At 40.7% G+C, this 21,756-nt stretch overlaps 1 protein-coding gene across 1 annotated transcript in view; it reads left to right on the plus strand.

The window, feature by feature from the left end:
• The first annotated feature begins 15,562 nt into the window (after positions 1-15,562).
• The window catches only part of LOC142838316 (acylglycerol kinase, mitochondrial), an 80,266-nt gene continuing 74,072 nt past the window's right edge, over positions 15,563-21,756 (plus strand). Inside the window, exons 1-2 of the mRNA XM_075953681.1 lie at positions 15,563-15,618; positions 20,205-20,311. Of these exons, the coding sequence (XP_075809796.1) occupies positions 20,211-20,311 (101 nt within the window). The 5' untranslated portion in view covers positions 15,563-15,618; positions 20,205-20,210. The remainder of the gene's footprint in view (positions 15,619-20,204; positions 20,312-21,756) is intronic.

Genomic DNA, 21,756 nt, shown 5'->3' on the forward strand with positions numbered 1-21,756 from the left:
AGTCTGTGTCTGGATTGTGCCAAAATTCTATACACCCTATTATGTAAAATAATGTATTCTCTTTAGATCAAAGGCAGGAGCCATGAGCATCCATTGACAACTTACAAACTGCAGGCTATTGGTGGCCAGAGTGAGGACATTGTTTTTAATAGGACAAGTGGAGGCTTTAAGGCAGGGAATAAGTGAAAATCAATGATATAACAGCAATTGTAGTTGTCAGGGCTCTGCTGGAGCTTTTACTGTTCTTGATTCATTCTCCAGTCATTTTGATTGTTCTTGGACCCGGGCTGTGCTCGTTTACTATAGATGCATTATCAATAACAGGGAAGAGTTCCAGGAAGGAGGTGTTGGGGTGCGCATCTGCCTGTTATTAGACTTTCCCTGTATCTCCTCAGATGAGTTCTGTGGCGGGAGCAGATGCTCCCTAGTGTAAGCGCTTCTATCATGAAAAATGTGAGCGAATTCTTTGAACATTCACTTTGGTGTATTTACTCACTTTATGCACACAGATAGTGTTTCCTGAAAGAAAATATAAAGTGCTGTTCTTGTGATATTTATGCTTAAGATCCTTTCCTTATTACAACCTTTAATATCCACTGAATCTACAGCTACCAGATTGGAAATATGTAAATGAGGCCTTTCAAGAAACCAATGGCTTCCTAAGCAACAGAATATTTTCCATATCATTGCATGGGATTTTTAGGAGTTCTGTGAAGCGCCTTGTCACCTGTGTCTTCCAGGGCTCTTTCTTTTCTTCTGATGGTTCTTTGTTTTAATGTGTCTCCTTGTCATCCTGTGCCACCGCCTCCTCACCTCGCTTGGGCCCCAGCTGGCGATTGTAGTTGTCTATTCTGTATGACAGTTTATAAGGACAAAGACCAGACCTAGGATGAAGCAGGTCTACAGTATTGTCCCACAATTCCCAGGCTCCCAGACAACCCAATTTCTATGTATTCTGAAATGAGAAGGGGAAATTCCACCTGTAATGCATTTACTTTTGTTTTAAACTTAGTGGTTGTTTTTCCCTTTTAGAAGCAGAACATCCATCAATTTCTTAGTGGTTTGATTTGGCTTCACATTGCTGTTGTTTAGTAAAACTGACATTTCAGTCAGAATAATAATTCTGTGACATCATTCTAATAAACACTCATGCAATTAAAACAGCTGCATCTTTTCACCTGCATAAAATAAGAATAGTTCTTTAGATGGAGGGCACCAACCAGCAACAGCAATCTAACCTGTTCCTAAGATCCACTCAGAATTTCGCTTTGGGCATGGTGGAATAGACCTGAAAATCTCTATACTCCAGTTTCAAAGAATTCTAGGTAAAACAAAACAAAATTATCCAAAGTGCATAATTAAGTAGACCGGACAGAAAGACATTCAACAGGACTGGGAACTAAATAGGACATGATCCCAGAGAGGAAACGTGTGACAATGCATTGCCAGGGCTGAAGGTTCCAGCTCAGACCTCTGCCTCAGCACTAATGAGACCCAAGAGATAAATGCATGAGTCCTATGGAGAGGGCCAGTGAGAAGTGAGACCTACCACTAAGCCACTCTATGAAAACTTACCCTTCAACACAGCTGCATTCCTCTGCAGGAGAAAAACGTTCCCTGCCGCACCGCCTCAGTGATGGGACAATCTCTAGGAGCTAGAGAGATGGCTCAGTGGGTAAGAATGCTTGTGTCTCTGGTAAGGGACCTGAGTTCATTTACCAGCACCCCTGTAACCTATAACTCCACTGCCAGGAGTTCTCATCCCTTCTTGTAGCCTCCGAGAGTGCCCACACTCATGTGGCATAGATTCACACATAAATACATACAAAAATATTTTAAAAAATTTTAAAACCTCAAAACAGGGGAAATTAGTATAAAAAATGGTTCCAGACTTATTTTTTTTTGTTTCCAGCAGAAGGAAACTAAAATGTCTCAGGGGTGAGGGAGGTGGTCATATATCAGACAACATAGGATTACACATGTTTTCTCATCTATAAAATATTTGACAGTGTCATTTACTTTTATTTTATGATATTTTCCCTTTATGTGTATATAAACTATAAAGTTCTATAAACTTACCTACTTAACCAAAGTACCAAATTGTTTCAGAAAAACCATTTAATAGTGACTATAGTATACCCATATTTTAATGTTTCTCCTAAAATTTGATGTACTTTCTCTATAAAGTAAGGATGAAAGCCCTTTGGCTTCCAACTATTTTCTGGTTTCTTGTGCCTTTGTGTTTGGCTACTGAAATGTTTTGGCATTAAAAGAAAATCTTCCACTTCATATTATTATGTTTTAGATATCCTCAGATAAAATCTTCTAGTGATGAAATATTTGCCAATATTACCCATAAGTTTCTATAGCTTCATCCTTACACTAATTCTTTAAAACCCATCTATAGTAATTCTTGTATATGTATATCTGTGTATGTATTTGCATGAACGTGTGAGGTGCATTAGAATGTATAGAGACCAGAGGTCAATGTTGGGTGTCTTCCTCAAATGTCCCCCACCTTGTTTTGTTTTGTTTTGTTTTTACAGGGTTCCTCACTGAGCCCTAGATTGGATGGCTAGCAAGTCCCAGGCTCCCTCCCATGTCCTCCTTCCCAGTGCTGGTATCACAGGTATATACCACCAATTTTTCACATGGGTGCTAGGATCTGAAGTCAGATCCTCATGCTTGAATGACAAGCACTTTACTGACTAAGCCATTTCCCCAGGCCTCTATAATTATTATTTTTTTTTAATATCAGAACATACCAAACTCTTTCTAGCCTCAAGGTCTTTGCTTCATCATTCTATTTAGTTAGCAGCTAACTTTCATTTGCCCTTGTGTTCAGCTCAGCATTTTCACCCAATAAAACTCTCTTAAGCATATGTATGATTCATCATATATATATATATATATATACATATATATATAGTTGGAGTATAGCTCAGTGCTAAAGTAAGCACAAAAGGACTCTAAAGGACAGCAATGTCTCCACACAACAGACAAGTAAGTGCAAGATATTTGGTTCAATCCCCAACACTATAAAATTAGTTTAAAATAAAATAAATGATGAACTTATTCCTAACTCTTCCTTAGCTTTCTTTTCTTAGATTAGCCCATAGTAACCTGTAATTATATATTTAATAGTTTGATTATTTATTTTATATTTAGCATCCTCTTTTTGATGACACTCCTACTTATACAAGAGAGATAGTATGGATTTTTTGTTTTCCTGCAAAATATGCATTTCTTCACGTACATATAATAAATACTTGATAAGGTTGAAAAAATGAACAAGCCAGGAACACCCTTAATTTCCTCCCCCAACCCCAGAATCTATATCACTTCAATTTTGATTTTACATATAACTTATAGACATTAAAATGCACCCATAATGAAATGGGTGACCTTTGGTAAAGGTATACACTGCCGTATTGGCCACAGTGAAGTTATAGACCATTTCTATCATCACCAGGTGCTAACTCTTCCCCGTTAACCCTCGCATACATCTCAGTCCATCCCCCGCATCACACAACCTCTGGTCTATTGCCTCTCACCACGTATCCCATTTGTCTCTTGTTGAGTTGCCTATACATGTAGCCCCATGGTATATAATGTTTTGCTTCTGACTTCTTTCTCTCAGCACAGTGCCATATCCACACTGTGTTCTTTTTATGGATGAGTCCTCAACTGTTTGGTGTTGTTGTTACAATTTGTTCACCCATTCACTTGTTTATGGACAGTCGCATTTGATATTCTCTACCATGAATAAAGTTGGATCCAGCATTTGCATACTCATCTGTGTGGATATATGTTTGCGTTTTCATTTTGTGTAAATAAGGCGATAGCTGGGAATTATAGTTAAATGGATGCTTAACTTTTTAAGACATGGCCAACCTATTTTCCAAACTCTCTAAAATTTTATATTTTTAGAAATCATGTAACACAGTCCCAGCAGATACACATCTCTACATTTATGTCAGTTATTTTTATCTGAAGACATCCTGATTTGTATAATTGTCTACAGAAGATCTTCCTTGCTGAAGCAGCTATTCAAATGTTTTATACATTAAAAAAGGTAATCCTTTTCTGATTGAATTGTAAGAACTTGTTATGCATTTTGATTTCAAGTTCTCCTTCATATGCTTTGCAAATATTTTTAGCAGTCTATGTGTTGCCTTTTCATTTTGATAATAGTATATTTAGAAGAACAAAATCTTTAAAGTTTAGCAAAGATAACTTAGTGATTTTTTTTCATTCATAGCATGCATGTTTATACGATCTGTTTAAGAATTGTTTGCTTAACTTAAGATATTAAGATTTCCCCTTATTTCCTTTTAAAGTTTTATAATTTTCACTTTCATGTCTAGATCTCACATCTATTTTAAGGTAGTGTTATAATGTCTTTATTGCTGTGAAGAGACACCATGACCACAGCAAGTCTTATAAAGAAAACATTTAATTGGGAAGGCTTGCTTATAGCTTCAGAGGTTCAGCCCATTATCATCATGGCAAAGAGCATGGTAGCCTGCAGCAGACATAGTTCTAGAGTAGTAGCGGAGAGGTCTCCCTCTTTCAGGCAACAGGAACAGGAATCCTCAAAGCCTGTCCCCACAGTGACACCCTTCCTCCAACAAGGCCACACCCACTTCAACAGCCACATCTCCTAATAATGCCACTCCCTATTAGATTATGGTGGTCAATAACATTCAAACTGCCACAGCTAGTTTTGTTAGCTTTTCTTTTCTCATTTGGCCATCCAGTTGTTTTATTGTTTGACAACATACCATCCCTTCTACCTCTGACTTACCTTGGGAAATTGTCAGCAAGAGTATATACTGATTTACTTCTGGTTCATTCTTTTGTTCCATTGGTCTCTGTGTCTATCCTGACACTATTATCATACTTGTAACGGTTGGTCTTGCTTGTCAAATGGACAGGATTTAGAGTTACCTGGGAGATACATATACGGGTATGGTTTTGTTGGTGTCTCCTTAGACGTTTAACTGAGGAGGGGACACCCACCCTGAACGTGAGCAGCACTGGCACATGGGCTAGGCTCACAGACACAATTACAGAGGACAAAGGAGAAAGGTAGCTGCACTCATCTCCCTGCTTCCTGCCTGGACACATGTGACCAGCTGCATTGTTCTCTCATCATTCATGCCATGCTTTCCCCACCATGATGAGGGCCCTTTGCATTTTGAAATAAAATGAACTTTTCCTTATGTTGCTTCAGTAATGCATCAAATCAATGAGAAAAATGAACAATACATTCCTACTTTAATTAATAAATTTTTTTGGAAAGTCTTAAAACTAAATAGTATAAGTTGTCAAACTTTATTCCTTTTCAAAATGTTACCACCACCTATCCTAGGTTCTCCAAAATTCTATCTGAAGTTCAAAATCTTTTATTTTCATATGTCTATGCCCAAACCCTTGATTTGAGTTGAAATCATATTGAATCTATTTTAAAGATACTTTTAGACATCTGCAGGGGCAGGCCCAAGGCAGCGACCTCCACAGGAGCAGGTCAAGGGAGCTACTATCTAGGCATGAGTCAGGGACCTCTGCGGAAACAGGCCTGAGCCGGTGACCTCCACCAGAGCAGGCCCGAGGCAACAACCTCCACAGGAGCAAGTACAAGGAAGCCACCTCTGAGGGAGCAGGCCTGAGCCAGAGACCTCTTGGTATGAATCAGTGGCCTCTGCTGGATCAGGCCCAAGGCAGTGACCTCATCAGCAGGAGACAACCCCCCCACACACACACACAAGCAAGCAGACCTGAACAAACCCCAGTATTGCAGAGTGACACCTGGGAGCCCTGAGAAACCTCCAGGAACACATCCTGGTACCTCCAGGGTGACTGAAACCATGGCCCTGACTGCACTATGAGGGGCAACCACCTGAGCCTTGGATCCACTAGCATTTGGAAGATTGACCACCAGAGACACAGCCCCAACTACACCAATCAGAGGAAAAGATGGGTAGACAAGGTAAGAACACACTCAACACCACAAAGATCAATACTACACCAATAAAAACTAGTGGCCATACTGTTGAAGGGAGCTGTGGCTGTGTTCCTGCCGCCCAGCTCCTGTCCACCCGGCTAGCTCAGTCGGTAGAGCATGAGACTCTTAATCTCAGGGTCATGGGTTCGAGCCCCACATTGGTTGCCAATTGAAGGCGTAAGTCACAAACAATCCCACACCAGTTTGGAATTAGATTATTAGAGAGGTTATTTATTTTAAGGGGGAAAAACTTACAGATCACTGTCCTAGACAACAGCCCTCTGCGCAATCAGGAATGGAGCCTACTCGCCAGAAGCGGAGCTGGAAGCCAGAGCTAGAGCAGAGGGAAGTGGCTGCTTTTTTTAAAGGGAGAGAGACTACACCCCAGTGGGCTGGCATCTCAGTGGCTATTGGCTGAAGGAGCAGAAGGAGCTCCCACAACACCATACAACAGCAAAACCTGAGCACCCAAATATAGATAAAACAGAAGAAAATGACATAAACTATAACTTTAGGAGAATGTTTGAGGCCCTTAAAGAAGAAATGAAAAGTTCCCTCAAGGAAATGGAGAAAAAGACAAACAAAAAGTTGGAAAAAATCAAAAAAATCCTTTAAAAAAACCCAAAAAGAAGCTATCAAACAGATAAAAGAAACAACTCAAGACCTGAAAACTGAAATAGAGACAATAAAGAAAACTCAAACCGAGGGAATTATAGAAACAGAAATCATGAGGAAAACCATCAGGAACCACAAATGCAAGCATAAACAGAAGAACACAAGAAATGGAAGAGAGAATCTCAAGCCCTGAAGATACAATAGAGGAAATAGACTCATCAGTTAAAGAAAACATTAAATCTAACAAAAGCTTAAAACAAAATATCCAGGAAATAAGAGACACCATGAAAAGACCAAACCTAAGAATAATAGTAATAGATAAAGGAGAAAAAGTCCTACTCAAAAGCACAGAAAATATATTCAGCAAAATCATAGAAGAAAACTTTCCTACCCTAAAGAAAGATATGCATATGAGGATACAAGAAGCTTACAGAACACCAAATAGACTGGATTTAAAAAAGTCCCCTCACCACATAATAATCAAAACACCAAACATACAGAATAAAGAAAGAATATTAAAAGCTGCAAAGAAAAAAGGTCAAGTAACACACAAAGGCAGACCTATCAGAATTACACCTGACTTCTCAATGGAAACAATGAAAGCCAGAAGGTTCTGGATAAACATTACTCAGACATTAAGAGGCCACATATGCCAGCCCAGACTACAATATAGACAGACAGACAGACAGATAGATAGATATAGGTATATAAATTTTCAATCAATATAGATGGACAAAACAAGAAATTCCATAACAGGACCAGATTTAACCAATACCTAGCTAAAAACCCAGCCCTATGCAAAGTATTAGCATGAAAAATTCAACCCAAAGAAGTCAGCTACACCCACAGAAACACAGACTATAGATGATCTTACAGCAGCAAATTCCAAAAAAAAAAAATAAATAAATAAAGGAAAAATGCACACAATAACATCACCAACAATGAAAACTAAAATGACAGAAACTTGCAATCACTGGTCATTAATATCCCTTAATATAAACGAACTCAACTTACCTATAAAAAGACACAGACTAACAGACTGGATACAAAAACAGAATCTATCCTTCTACGACATTCAAGAAACACACCTCTGTATGTTTTGTGTTTTGATTATTATATGGTAAGGAGATTTTTTTTGTTCCACTCACTCATAATTGGTTTCTAGCCATAAATAAAGGACATTGAGCATATAATTTGTGATCCTAGAGAACCTAAATAAGAAGGTGAACCCAAAGAAAAACATATAGTCATCTGCCTGGATATGGGAAGTAGACAAGATTTCAGGGCAAAACCTGGGAACTTGGGGGTGAGGTGGGATGGGGCTAAGGGTGAATGGGGTGAGAAATGTGAGAAGGGGAGAATGGGGGGAGCTTGGGGGAATGGGATGGTTGGGATAAAGGAAGGGTGGACACGGGATCAGAGAAATATATATCCTAATTAAGGGAGCCATCTTAGGGTTGGCAAGAGACTTGACTCTAGAGGGGCTCCCAGGTGTCCTGGGAGATGTCCCCAGCTAGTACCTTGAGCAACTGAGGAGAGGGAACCTGAAATGACCCTATCCTATAGCCATACTGATGAATATCTTGCATATCACCTTAGAACCTTCATCTGGCAATGGATCGAGATAGAGACAGAGACCCAAATTGGAGCACCGGACTGAGCTCTTAAGATCCAAATGAGGTGCAGAAGGAGGGAGAACATGAACAAGGAAATCAGGACCACGAGGGGTGCACCCACCCACTGTGATAGTGGAACTGATCTATTGGGAGCTCACCAAGGCCAGCGGGACTGGGATTGAATAAGCATGGGATGAAACCGGATTTTCTGAACATGACGGACAATGAAGGCTGATGAGAAGCCAAGGACAATGGCACTAGGTTTCAATCCTAATACATGAACTGGCTTTGTGGGAGCCTAGCCTGTTTGGATGCTCACCTTCCTGGTCATGGATAGAAGTGGGAGGACCGTGAACTTCCCGCAGGGCAGGGAATCTGGACTGCTCTTCTTTCTCCAGAGGGAGGGGGAGTGGAGTGGGGGGGAGGGGGATAGGGGGAGGGGGCAGTGTGTGCGAGGAGGGGGAGGGAAATGGGAAATTTTTTTTGCAACAACTAAAAAAAAATAAAAAGAAGAAACACACCTCAACTTCAAAGACAGACATCACCTCAGAGTAAAGGGTTGGGAAATAATGTTCCAATCAAATGGATCTAAGAAACAAGCTGGAGTAGCTATCCCAATATCTAACAAAATAGACTTCAAACTAAAATCAATCAAAAGAGACAAAGAAGGACATTTTATATTAGTCACAGGAAAAATCCATCAAGAGGAAATCTCAATACTGAACATCTATGCCCAAAATACAAAGGCACCCTCATATATAAAAGAAACACTTCTAAAGCTTAAATCACACATTAAATCCCTCACAGTAATAGTGGAAGACTTCAACTTTCATCACTGGACAGATTTGCCATACAGAAACCTAACAGATATAAGGGAACTAACAGATATTATGACTCAAATGGACTTAACAGACTTCTATAAAACATTGCATCCAAACTTAAAATAATATACCTTCTTCTCAGCACCTCATAGAATCTTCTTAAAAATTGACCACATACTCAGTAACAAAGCAAACCTCAACAGATATATAAAAAAATTGGAATAACCCCATATATCCTATCGGATCACCATGGCTTAAAATTAGAATTCAGCAGAAACACTCTTTCCAGGAAGCCTACAAACACATGGAAATTAAACAATGCTCACCTGAATCACCAATGGGTCAAGGAAGAAAAAAGAAAGAAATTAAAGACTTCCTAAAAACTCAATGAAAATGATCACACAACATACCCAAACTTATGAGACACAACGAAAGCAGTGTTAAGAGGAAAGTTCATAGCACTAAATGCCTACATAAAGAAGCTGGAAAAAAATCCCACACTAGTGAGTTAACAGAACACCTAAAAGCTTTAGAACAAAGAAAAGCAAACTCACCCAGGGGGAATAGATTGCAGGAAACAATCAAAGTGAGAGCTGAAACCCACAACACAGAAACAAAGAAAACAATACAAAGAACCAATGAGACAAAGAGTTGGTTCTTTGAGAAAATCAACAAATTGACAAACCTTTATCCAAATTAACCAAAAGGAAGAGAGAGAAAAACCCAAATTAACAAAACCAGAAATGAGAAGAAGGACATAACAACAGACACAGAGGAAATATAGAGAATCATCAGGTCATACTTCAAAAACCTGTACTCCACAAAATTGGAAAACTTAGAGGAAATGTACAATTTTCTGGATAAATACCAGTTACCAAAATTAAATCAAGACCAGACAAATTAAATAGTCTTCTAAGAAAAAGAAGCTCAGGACCAGATGTTTTCAGGACAGAATTCTAGAATATTTTCAAAGAAGAACTACTACCAATACTCCTCAAATTGTTCCACACAATAGAAACAGAAGGAACATTGCCAAACTCTTTTTACGTGGTTACAGTTACCTTGATCCCCAAACCACAGAAAGACCCTACTAAGAAAGAAAATTACAGACTAATCTCACTCATGAACATTTATGCAAGAATAATCAACAAAATACTGGCAAATGGAATCTAAGAACAAATCAGAAAAATCACTCATCATGACCAAGTAGGCTACATCCCTGAGATGCAGGGATCGTTCAACATACAAAAATCTGTCGATATAATCCACCGTATAACAAACCACAAGAAAAAAGAAACACATGATCATCATTACAAGCTGATAAAGCCTTTGACAAAATTCAACACCCCTTCATGTTAAAAGTATCGGAGAGAGCAGGGATACGAAGAACATACCAAAACATATTAAAGGCAATATATTGGAAGCCAATAGTCAACATCAAACTTAATGGAGGAAAACTCAAAGCAATCCCACTGAAATCAGAAACAAGACAAGGTTTTCTACTGTCTCCATACCTATTCAATATAGGTCTTGAGGTTCTAGCTAGAACAAAAGGACAACAAAAGGAGATCAAGGGGATACAAATTGGAAAAGAAGAAGTCAAACTCTCACTGTTTGCTGATGATATGAGAGTATACATAAATGACCCCAAAAACTCTACCAGGGAACTCCTACCACTCATAAACACCTTCAGTAACGTAGCAGGATACAAGATTAACTAAAAAAAAAATCAGTAACCCTCATTTATACAGATAATAAAATGGCTGAGAAAAAAAATCAGAGAAACATCACCCTTCACAATAGCCACAAATAACATAAAATATTTTGGGGTAACTTTAACCAAACAAGTGAAAGACTTGTATAACAAGAACATTAAATCTTTGAAGAAAGAAATTGAAGAAGACACCAGAAAATGGAAAGATCTCCCTTGGTCTTGGGTAGTTACAATTAACATAGTAAAAATGACAATCTTACCAAAAGCAGATTCAGCGGCATTCCCATCAAAATCCCAGAAAAATTCTTCACAGACCTTGAAAGAACAATACTGAACTTCATATGGAAAAACAAACAAAAAAAAATCAGGGATAGCCAAAACAATCTTGTACAATAGAGGAACTTCTGGAGGCATGACCAGTCCTGACTTCAAACTCTACTATAGAACTACAGTAATGAAAACAGCCTGGTATTGGCAAAAAAGAAGCAGGAGGTTTCAATGGAATCAAATCGAAGACTCAGATATTAATCCACACACCTACGAACACCTGATTTTTGACAAAGAAGCAAAAAATATAAAATTGAAAAAAGAAAGCATATTCAACAAATGATAGTTGTATAATTGGATATCAACACGTAGAAGAAGGCAAATAGATCCATATCTATCACCATGTACAAAACTCAAGTCCAAATGAATCAATGACCTCAATGTAAAACCAACCACACTGAACCTCAAAGAAGATTAAGTAGGAAAATACTTGAATTCATTGGCACAGGAGGCCACTTCCTAAATATAACCCCAGTAGCACAGACACTGAGAACATCAATTAATAAATGGGACTTTCTGAAACTGAGAAGCTTCTGTAAAGCATAGAACATGGTCAACAGGATAAAATGACAGCTTATAGAATGGGAAAAGATCTTTACTAACCCCAATTCAGACAGAGGTCTGATCTCCAAAATATACAAAGAACTTAAGAAATTTGACACCGAAAGAACAAATAATCTAATAAAAAATGGGGTAAAGACTTAAACAGAGAACTCTCAACAGAGGAATCTCAAATGGCTGAAAGACACTTATGGAAATGCTCAACATCCTTAGTTATCAGAGAAATGAAAATCAAAACAACTCTTATTTCATCTTACACCTGTAAGAATAGCCAAGATCAAATACACTGATGACAACTTATCCTGGAGATGAGGTGGGGTAAAGGGAACACTCCTCCATTGCTGGTGGGAGTGTGAAGTTGTATAGCCGCTTTGGAAACTGGTATGGTGATTTCTCAGAAAACCAGAAAAGAATCTACCTCAAGACCCAATAATACCACTTTTGGGTAAATATCCAAAGGTTGCTCAATCATACACCAAGAATATGTGCTCAACTATGTTTATAGCAGCATTATTTGTAATAGCCAGAACCAGGAAACAGCCTAGATGCTCCTCAACTGAAGAACAGGAAAAAAAAAAGGTGTACATTTACACAATGGAGTACTACTATGTGGTGAAAAATAATGATATCTTGAAATTTACAGAGAAATGGGTGGATCTGAAAAAAAAAGCATATTGAGTGAGGCAACCCAGATGCAGAAATACAAATATAATAAATACTCATTCATAAATGGATTTTAGACACAAAGCAAGAAAAAAAACAGCCTCCAATCCACAACCCCAAGAACCTAGACAGTAAAGAGAACCCTAAGAGAAGCATACATGGATATACACAGGAAGGAAAAAAAGACAAGATGTCCTGAGTAAATTGGGAGCATGGGGGTTCACAGGAGAGTCTAGAAGCAGAGATGAGAGGCAAGGAGGGAATCAGAGAAAAATGTATAGCTCAATAAAAACAATTTAAAAGAGGAAAAAGTATCACGCTCACATGGGATGATCATGTGATCAAGTTCATACTCACTAGGGATGCCCATGTGGCAGCAATATTGGATTCTGCTCCTGAGAGGTCCTAAATCCAAAAAGGATTGTAGTGCTCCCTTTACATAAAGGATCCAAAACAAGATATCAGCCTTAAAAGAGGACACACACACACACACACACACACACACACACACACACACAAACACACACACATCACATGTACATGGAATTATTTTCAAGTTTTTTTTAAAAAAATATTGTTTCCTGATTGGAAAATGTATCAGAGTTTACCTGTTCCCGTTTTCAGGATCCCCCCTCTGCCCAATACCGAAAGCCTATGAACCATCCCACAAATTTCAGGTTTTTCCAGCCTGCAGCCAAGCGGTTGCACAAAACCGTTTCCAAATACAAACATTTTAGCTAGTTGGGAAAGAATTTCTGAAAGAAACTCATTTAAATCATTAAATCATTTCTTTCTAAATGATAAAATTATTAAAATATTTTAAGCTCTAAGGGAATTTTATAAAATCTGATGTGCTTCCATCTTCTAACTTATGAGTGGAGAGAGTGAGTGGTAGGGAGCTCACACTGTCCCAGCGAGGAGCAGGACATCATATGTGCTGTGCTGTACTTATCCTCCGTGGATGTTTTCATTGTCCTTCAAGCATTTGTGTGGAGTTATAAGTTATAGAAGAGGAAACAGGACCCCGAGGTTGCGGGCACTTTGCAGGGCACTGAACATGAGCCCAGACTCAGAGCTCTCCATGAGGCCCGTCACACACCTCTCCACTGATGCTGGTTGACAAAGAGATGGAAGAAGAAGAAAGCTGTATTGCTTGGACTGATCCCCACGTGAATATGGGGGTTGCTGGCACCAAATTTAAACTCTCTGGAAGTTGGCATCAGCACTGTGTTCATGTAGCTTTTTGTTTGGAATCTTCTCACTGGTACTGTTACTAGAGATGCCCCAATTCTGCTGATTGGATCCTATTCCACTAATGGCAAGTCTAAAACATTTTCCTCTGCATGGAAAGGAATATAATTTCTCTATCAGTGAGGGAGACTCCTGTAAAAAATATTGTAAGAAAAAAAAGGAAGAAAAAGAAAAAAACAGATTAACAAGGAGAAATGAGCAGAATTCTTAACATTCGAACACCAGCAGAAAGCTCAAAGCAGTGGCTTAGGACTCTGGCTTAGACAGTACTTGCAACAAAGAACAATAGCATTATAAATGAGAGGAGACTAAGTGGGGAGGTGATCTTGAATTTTTTTTATTGGCAGCAATTTAGCGGAAGGTAAATACATGGCAGATAAAGATTTGTTCATTAAGTAATGTTCCTAATGCTGATGAGGACCTGAAGCTGTCCTCAGTGTTTAGCCTTTGTTGTCTGTAGACTAAAGTTCTAAGAAAAAAGATGCATTGGTGTTCCAGAGTTGGCAGACCAGCAGACTTTAGAACTTCACAGTGGAGAGATGGGGTGTCGCAGATGGATAGCCCAAAGGATCATTTCTCACCTTCAATAGCCATTTACCACCAAGCCCTCTCCTGACCCATGTTTATTCTACTAGGTAAGACATTAGGAGTGATACAACTGAAAGCTTCTGCCCACCCAACTCTAGGAAGGTCGTCACACAGCATCTGTAACCCATGGAAGAGATTGCTCTACTTTGCTGTAACCTTCCAATCTGACATCCCAAATTAAGTTATGACTTTATTTTATTCTATGATTATAAATGTTCAACTAACCTGTTCCACAGTAGAACATGTCATTCAGGGCAACTTGAATATGTCTCCCAAACTATGGCCATATTTGGCTGGGAATAAATTCACTTCCTGTTGACTTTCCCTTGGGAGACACCAGTGAATAAATGCCCATTTTCTTTAGATAGGGTGACAAGGTCAGACTCCATAGAAATGATCACCCCGAAGTCTACATTTGTGAATCAACTAATTTGATCCGGGTTACTTATAGCCACATGGGTGAGGGATGACCAACAGGAACATGGGCGGCACACAGAAGACAACAGCACTGAAGAAGTTGCTGTCCCCAACACTTCTCAGACCTTTTGGCCCCAGCAACCTTTCCTTGCTTGTATCTTTTCTAAGAGGCGGGCCAGTAGGGATTGGATGTGAATGTGTCTGATCTTGTGACGATTGTGGGCGAGTAAACACAGCTGTTCCCATTTCAAGACACCAATGGCCATGTCATGCCCTCAAGATAGACTTCCACAACTTCTCTTTGTAGCAAAGTCTGTACTGTTTTGTTGACTTCTCCCTGATAGTGGCAAGATACAAAGTCTTTGTAACTAGCTGCCTGGGTTTAAGCAAACTGAGGAAATCAGGAAGCTCCCCTGCATCTGTACCTCATCTTCAGTTCAGAAGTCTTTGTAATTTGAGCAGACACATTTTCTGGTGCCCCTACATCTCCATGGCTTCTTCAGCCTCATCACTCTCCTTATCTCTACCTCTCTCTGCCTCCCTCACACTGGCCTAGTTCATCTCTGATTTTGTGTTTGAGGCTCCTGTGACCTGCTCTGTCTTTTGTGCATTCTGACCTGATCCTCTTCTTTCTGCTTTTGGGGAGTTCAAACTTCCACTGTTTAACTTAACACAACACCCCCAAACTCATCAACCGGTGTGGTTTTCTTTTACCACTGTCTAAACTTGTCTTACTCCTTTCATTACTTTCTGATTTAGTTCCAAATTGTAAAACTGTTCGTGTTATTTATTGTGAACTTTCCAGAAACGATGGGCTGGCGATAGAAGGGTAGATGGATGAGAGATTGAAAGAATGAGCAAGTGGGAGAACAGAAAGAGGGGGCAGTGACCCCTCGAGGCCACTGGAGGGCTCGGCTCCACCCAGCCCGCGCAGCCCCGCGTCGGAACCCGAGGGCAGCGGTCACAGTTTCCCGCTGCAGGGAGGAAGAGTTTCGCGAGAGCACACAGGAAAGGCCAGGCACCGAGCGGCGGATAGCGGTGAGTTCGGGGAGCGGGTGCGGGCCGCTGGGTGTGTGTGACCCGGGTGTGGGGTCAGTCACGGGTGGCTGGGTTGAGCGGGGCGTCCTGGGAACCCGCCTGGCGCCCGGGGATCGGCCGCACAGTTGCTGTCTGCGGAGCTGTGGGAGAAGGGGGCTGGGCCGGGCCGGGCCGGTGTGGTGCGCGCGCCTCTGGTCCCTGTGAATCAGGTGTGCTGGTTCGAGTCCCAGAGCTGTCCCTAATCTGTGGCCCCCTCAGTAACCACTTTCATGGGCAGTGGGGTCCCCCGGAACAGAAACGGAACCAGTAGTATTTGATGGGCGGGTCTGTTCATTCATTCCGTTTTCTAGGTTCTGCTAATGGAGATGGCTAGAACCCCCCAAGGAGCGCTGCTTTCGTGCGAAAATCCTCACCTTCCCGGTCAGGAGAGGGGCTGCAGTTAGAATTTGGGAGCTTATGCGGTTGGGGACAACCCGCTTTAAAGGGAAATATATGCTGATTTAAACATGGAATTGAGAGTTTTAAACTGACGCTAATGAGAATGAAAATTCTGGCTGCTGAGAAGGGAATATACACTGTTAATGCCGTACATATTTGTGAAGACAGCTTAGATATGGAAACATGTACAGATTTTGTCACAATCCCATCACAGCTGATTTCACAGCCAAATTAAGTAATCAGGGCAGATGGTGTTTCTTCGTTTTGCTAGTGAAGAAGTTAATTGACTTACCCAGGGTCCAACTACCTGTGAGTGACAAAGCTGGGATTTAGTTCAGGCAGCTGGACCAGTCCTCTTTGCACACTAGGCTGCCTGCATATTCCCCGTCCTTCAGTGACAGATGAATCATTTATGACAAAAAAGGGAGTTGCTGGGGAAGGGGTGGCTTGTAAAGACCGTCCTCTCAGAGTGCCCTCGACTGACATGTTCTTCCCATGCTACCCTCCACTTGGATGGTCTTAGCAACCCGCATACTTTGCTTTCACAGACGTGAGTTCCAGTTCTGTAGCTTGTGTCCAATCTCTCCTGTTTCCAAACAGCCAAGTCCAGACATCTGTGTGGGTTCCCTTGAGAGTGCCCGGCAGGTGTAACAGTCTAGAGTCTCCTTAGCCGCACACTGTTTTCCCACAAACCTGCAATATCAATCAAAGGCTTGAAATCTCATTCTGGTCCATTGCCTAAGCACAAATCCTAGCTTGTTTCCTCATCTCTCACCTCCTGCAATCAGTTGGTCACCAAGGTGCTGCCAGACCGCGACCTCCATTGAGACAAGAGGACTCTTGTTCCTCCCTTTAGTTGACCAGACATGGCAGCCTCTCCCCCAGCCCTCCCCCCACTTCAGCTTTACCTTTCAGGTTCTCACAGTCTTTTTATTCTGCAGCTCAGATATGATTATATCCTTTATCTGCTAAAAATCTCAAGTTTTTTTTTCCCCATTGTCTTCAGCATAATGTCCAATGCCCTTAGTGTGGACTCAGTCTTTTCATATCTTCCCTCCACTCCCATCTTTTATCTTTAAACTATTGTTTTTCGAAGTCTGGTGTGTTTATCACCTACATTAAATTATGATAGTAATTGCTAACGAACTAAATATGAGATGATACTCAGTTCTGGAACAAAGGGGTTTGGGGGAAGGGAGGTAATAACTAAGAATACACAATTCCAGCATATTTTCTGCTTTCTAATAAGGTTTAGTAAGGACCCTAAAGACTGAGAACCAGTGTTCTAGAAGCTATCCTGTACTTACACTCTATTGATGGTGCTTAGGCCTGTTAATCTCCAACATAGTACATTGGCAGTCGAGGAAGCAGCAGAAGCAGGAAGTTGTTGCTCTTCTAACATGAAGCGGACTTCCTGTATAAGGCCCTCATCTTATGCCTGCAGGAAATGATCACCTTTATTTCTTAAGATGAAGGGCTACACAAGGACCTGAACAAACAGACCTGTTGTCATGGCAACTTGTTCTGTCATGTTTCTGTACAACTTGCTACTCTTCATCAAATTTAACATACACAGGGTTTTATTTCTGAAGGTTCATTGTCAGGTAAAACTCATCACATAGATTTATGTCCTTTTTGTTTGTTTGTTAATATGTTTTGATATAGGAGTCTTAGTCATGGGTGAGAAGAGAAATTACTTCCTCAGTCTACTGCCTTTCTATGTTTTTCAGAACATAATTTGATACATATATATGTGTATGTATTCATTTTGTATGTAGCCTTTACCCCACGCACACAAATATATTTATGGTCTTTGTATAATTTTGCTCAGGTAGCTCTAACTGGGGTGGCTTAAATAACAAAAGTTTATTTCTCACAATGTGCAAAGTAGAAGTAGGACTCCAAGATGGTTGCACTGGTGTGGTACACTCTTCTTAGTTTTCAGGTGGCTGTCTTGTGGCTGTGTCTTCAGAGGGAGGGTTGTGGTGGATGGGATGTGACATCTGGCTGGTGTCTCTTCTTAGAGAGGTGCTAATCCTATTATGAGGGCAACACCCTTATTGCCCCATTATTTCTACATCCTAATACCATTTCACTTGGAATTAGGAGATTCACGTAGAAGTTCAGAGACACAGATTCTCAGGCCTTAGCGTATTTCTAACTCTTTCCCTCTGACTCCTGATCCGTAGGGCTCTGTCTGGCCCTGCAGGGCCATCCCAGTTAGGCCCGTGTTTGTGGACTCCTGATCCATAGGGCTCTGTCTGGCCCTGCAGGTCTATCCTAGTTAGGCCTGTGTTTGTGGACTCCTGATCCATAGGGCTCTGTCTGGCCCTGCAGGTCTATCCCAGTTAGGCCCGTGTTTGTGGACTCCTGATCCGTAGGGCTCTGTCTGGCCCTGCAGGTCTATCCCAGTTAGACCCGTGTTTGTGGACTCCTGATCCGTAAGGCTCTGTCTGGCCCTGCAGGTCTATCCCAGTTAGACCCGTGTTTGTGGACTCCTGATCCGTAGGGCTCTGTCTGGCCCTGCAGGTCCATCCCAGTTAGGCCCGTGTTTGTGGACTCCTGATCCGTAGGGCTCTGTCTGGCCCTGCAGGTCCATCCCAGTTAGGCCCGTGTTTGTGGACTCCTGATCCGTAGGGCTCTGTCTGGCCCTGCAGGTCCATCCCAGTTAGGCCCGTGTTTGTGGACTTCTGTCCTCATCTCCCAACCTTTATCTTACTGTGTTGCAACTTAGCTCATGTGGTTGTACTGCACTTAGGGATTTAACAATTATGAGCATTTGAGAGTGGGACTTAACCCTTCCCTGCCCTTGCGCTTAACACAGAGCAGATGTTGTCTCTTAAAGACCTCGTCAATGTATAAGTGTTTAGGGCCTGATGGGGAGAGGTCAGTGATGACACGGTCCTTTGGGACTTTGTGTGCACTAGCCTGGATCGCTTCATTGATGTCTGCAGTGTGGATGTTTCTTCCTATGGGAGGGATTTTAACCAAGGGAGAAAATATTTAAAGGGAGGAATATTTTCCATCTGTTTAGATAATAATTTATTTTAGAAAACTTAGCATTGCATGTATGTTGCAATTTTAAGATGTCATTTACCATCCTACAACTTAGAGGAAATTTTGTAAAATTTCTGCCTTTGTTTATTGGGATTTTGATTGGTGGTCCTGTTTGAACATAATTGGGATAACGCTGGTTATAGATGTCTTTTACCCTGCTATGTTTACTTACTTTGTATTTTGAGTTGTTTTTTTGTACATTTCTGAAAATTCTCCATTTAAAAAGCTGAATTATTATATGACTCACTCACTTGATAGATGTTTCTAGAATACCCATCATGTGCCAGATCTTACTTGGTGTGGAGGTTCTAGCAGTGACCAAAGCCCTACATTCTCAGGGTTTACTTTAGTGGATAAGCTAGGTAACATATTGATAAATATAAATATCATCAAATGATGCCATATAAAAACAGAATAAATATATTGAGCCATTTTGTTTTTCCGTATAGAGCTAATTTACCTTCCTTTCAGGAGTAGGCAAGAGTACCTTTCTTGTTGTATTTTGTCATCGGTGAAATCAGTGAATGATAATTTAAAACTGAATTTTATATGGGAATAATAATAGCTCTTTGTAATTTACATGTCTTTGATTAGGAAGACGAGCATAAAAAACTTAGCCACGTGCATTGAGCTTTGTATGCATGTTCTGTGCTCATTTTCATATCAAAGACCTGGTGTTTTCTTCTGTTTTGAATAAGCTGTTGCTGGTATTTTGAATTCCTCGTATGTAATGGACAAATACTCAACAGTGGTGTAGTGGAACAGTGAAGACAGACATCAGAGGAAGCCTGGAAATCTTCTCCACTTACCTCCCTCCTCCTTCCTTCTGATATGGATAGGGAAAGGTGATTGGATAAGGAAGGAGGAGAGTGGAGGTAGAAATACGTGAATAAAGAAGGAAGTGAAGATTGTGAGTGGATGAGAGATGCTGATGATGTTACTAGATGGGGAAAGAGGAGAAGAACCACAGCAGAAGTGGATAAGAGAAAACAAAAGGAAAAGGGGAGGGGAGACCATAGAGGAATGACTCTGGATGCTCCATGCTTATCTTGCATAATTTGTTTTCCTTTTCCCGCCTATCAAATGTGTAGGAGAAGATGACTGCCTTCTTTAGAACACTTCGAAATCACTGGAAGAAAACTACAGCTGGGCTCTGCTTCCTGACGTGGGGAGGTCACTGGCTCTATGGAAAGCACTGGTAAATATTGACAGCCCCACCCCATCTGCATTCCACTATAGAATGATCCAAAGGGCCTGTGTTGCAATTTTGTTCAGCTGCATGTCTTTATAAAATATGGTAGCTAAACAAAGTTATTCAAATAAAAAGGCAAAAGCTTCTTGTAAGCTGTCCTATAGAAGTAAGCATATGAAACTGTATAGTTAATTATAGCTGTAACACTTACACATCAATGCATGTGCTTAGTGAGGTTGGAAAGAAAGCAGTTTTTATTCACTTTGTTTGTTGAAGAGATCAGGACCCATTCTGGACAGAATAAAGTCCTCTCCCAAGTAAGTAGTAAATTGAAATTGTAACTCATCTATCTCCTTTGTGTTTGAATAAGGAATTCAGTGTATCATGTGTTATATCAGCCTTCAGACATAGCAGGAGAAGAAAGTGCCAGATTTTTTCTTCTGGCTTTGTATGGTAAGTTTACATAAGCAGGGTTTTTTTTTTGTTGTTGTATAAAAATTATAAAATCTTAAGAAATCAACCTAATTGTAGTCTTATAATTATGTAACCAAGTGCTACGTGTATGTATACCAACATAGAAATCCAGATATATTCCATATTGCTTTGCTGACAGGGAAGAGGTAGGAATTGTATTGGAAAAGAGATCCACACTTGATACTCTAATGAGTGTTCAGTTTGCTGCTGACAAAAAACTTGACACTGTAGTGTGTGGTCTGATAATCTGCAGCGGAGTGGTTCTTTCCTTGCAAGTACTCTCAGAGCTAGGCACCAAGCTCTGTTAGCTAGTATCCGCACAGCTTAGCATCTGTAAGGTAAGGAAAGAGTTAGCAGGCCTTTCTTCCAGTTTCTAACCTGGGCCTCAGGGAGTCTGTACAGACTGCAGGGCCTCTAAGCACACTGATGCTGGCTCACTGGGGGTGCCCCGTCCCCACCAGGTGAAGATCTGAAGAGCTCACTGTGTCTTCAGAGGTCCTCTGATACTCCCTGAAGTCTTCAGTTGTTTTAAAAGACCCTTTGGTTCTCCAGCATGAAGAGGCCTCACTCTGAAGGAGGTTTGAAACAGCTTTACTGAAGGCCTCACGTGCTCCTTCCCCACCCTTGAAATCCAAGGTTACAGGCACAGATGCAGCTCTCAGGTGTCCCTCTTCTCTTTCTCACACTTCTTCTGCATACTTTGATCCTTCGTGAGCGAATGCGCAGGTCAGTGTTGTTGAGTATACTCATGTTGTTGTGCAAAAGATTTTTTGGACTCCTTTGTTTATGCAAAACTGAAACTAAACTCATTGAGCTCTCCCTGTTTTCTTTCCTTCATTCCTCGCAGCCACCAGCCCCTTTGTTTTTCCATGAGTTTGACTGATAGAGACATGATAGTATAGGCAGGATCATACAGTGTTTGCTCTTTTGTGACTGTCTTATTGCACTTGTACACTGTCCTTAATATTCATCCACAT

The sequence above is a fragment of the Microtus pennsylvanicus genome, chromosome 19, assembly GCF_037038515.1.
Source record: "Microtus pennsylvanicus isolate mMicPen1 chromosome 19, mMicPen1.hap1, whole genome shotgun sequence".
Classification (NCBI taxonomy): Eukaryota; Metazoa; Chordata; class Mammalia; order Rodentia; family Cricetidae; genus Microtus; species Microtus pennsylvanicus.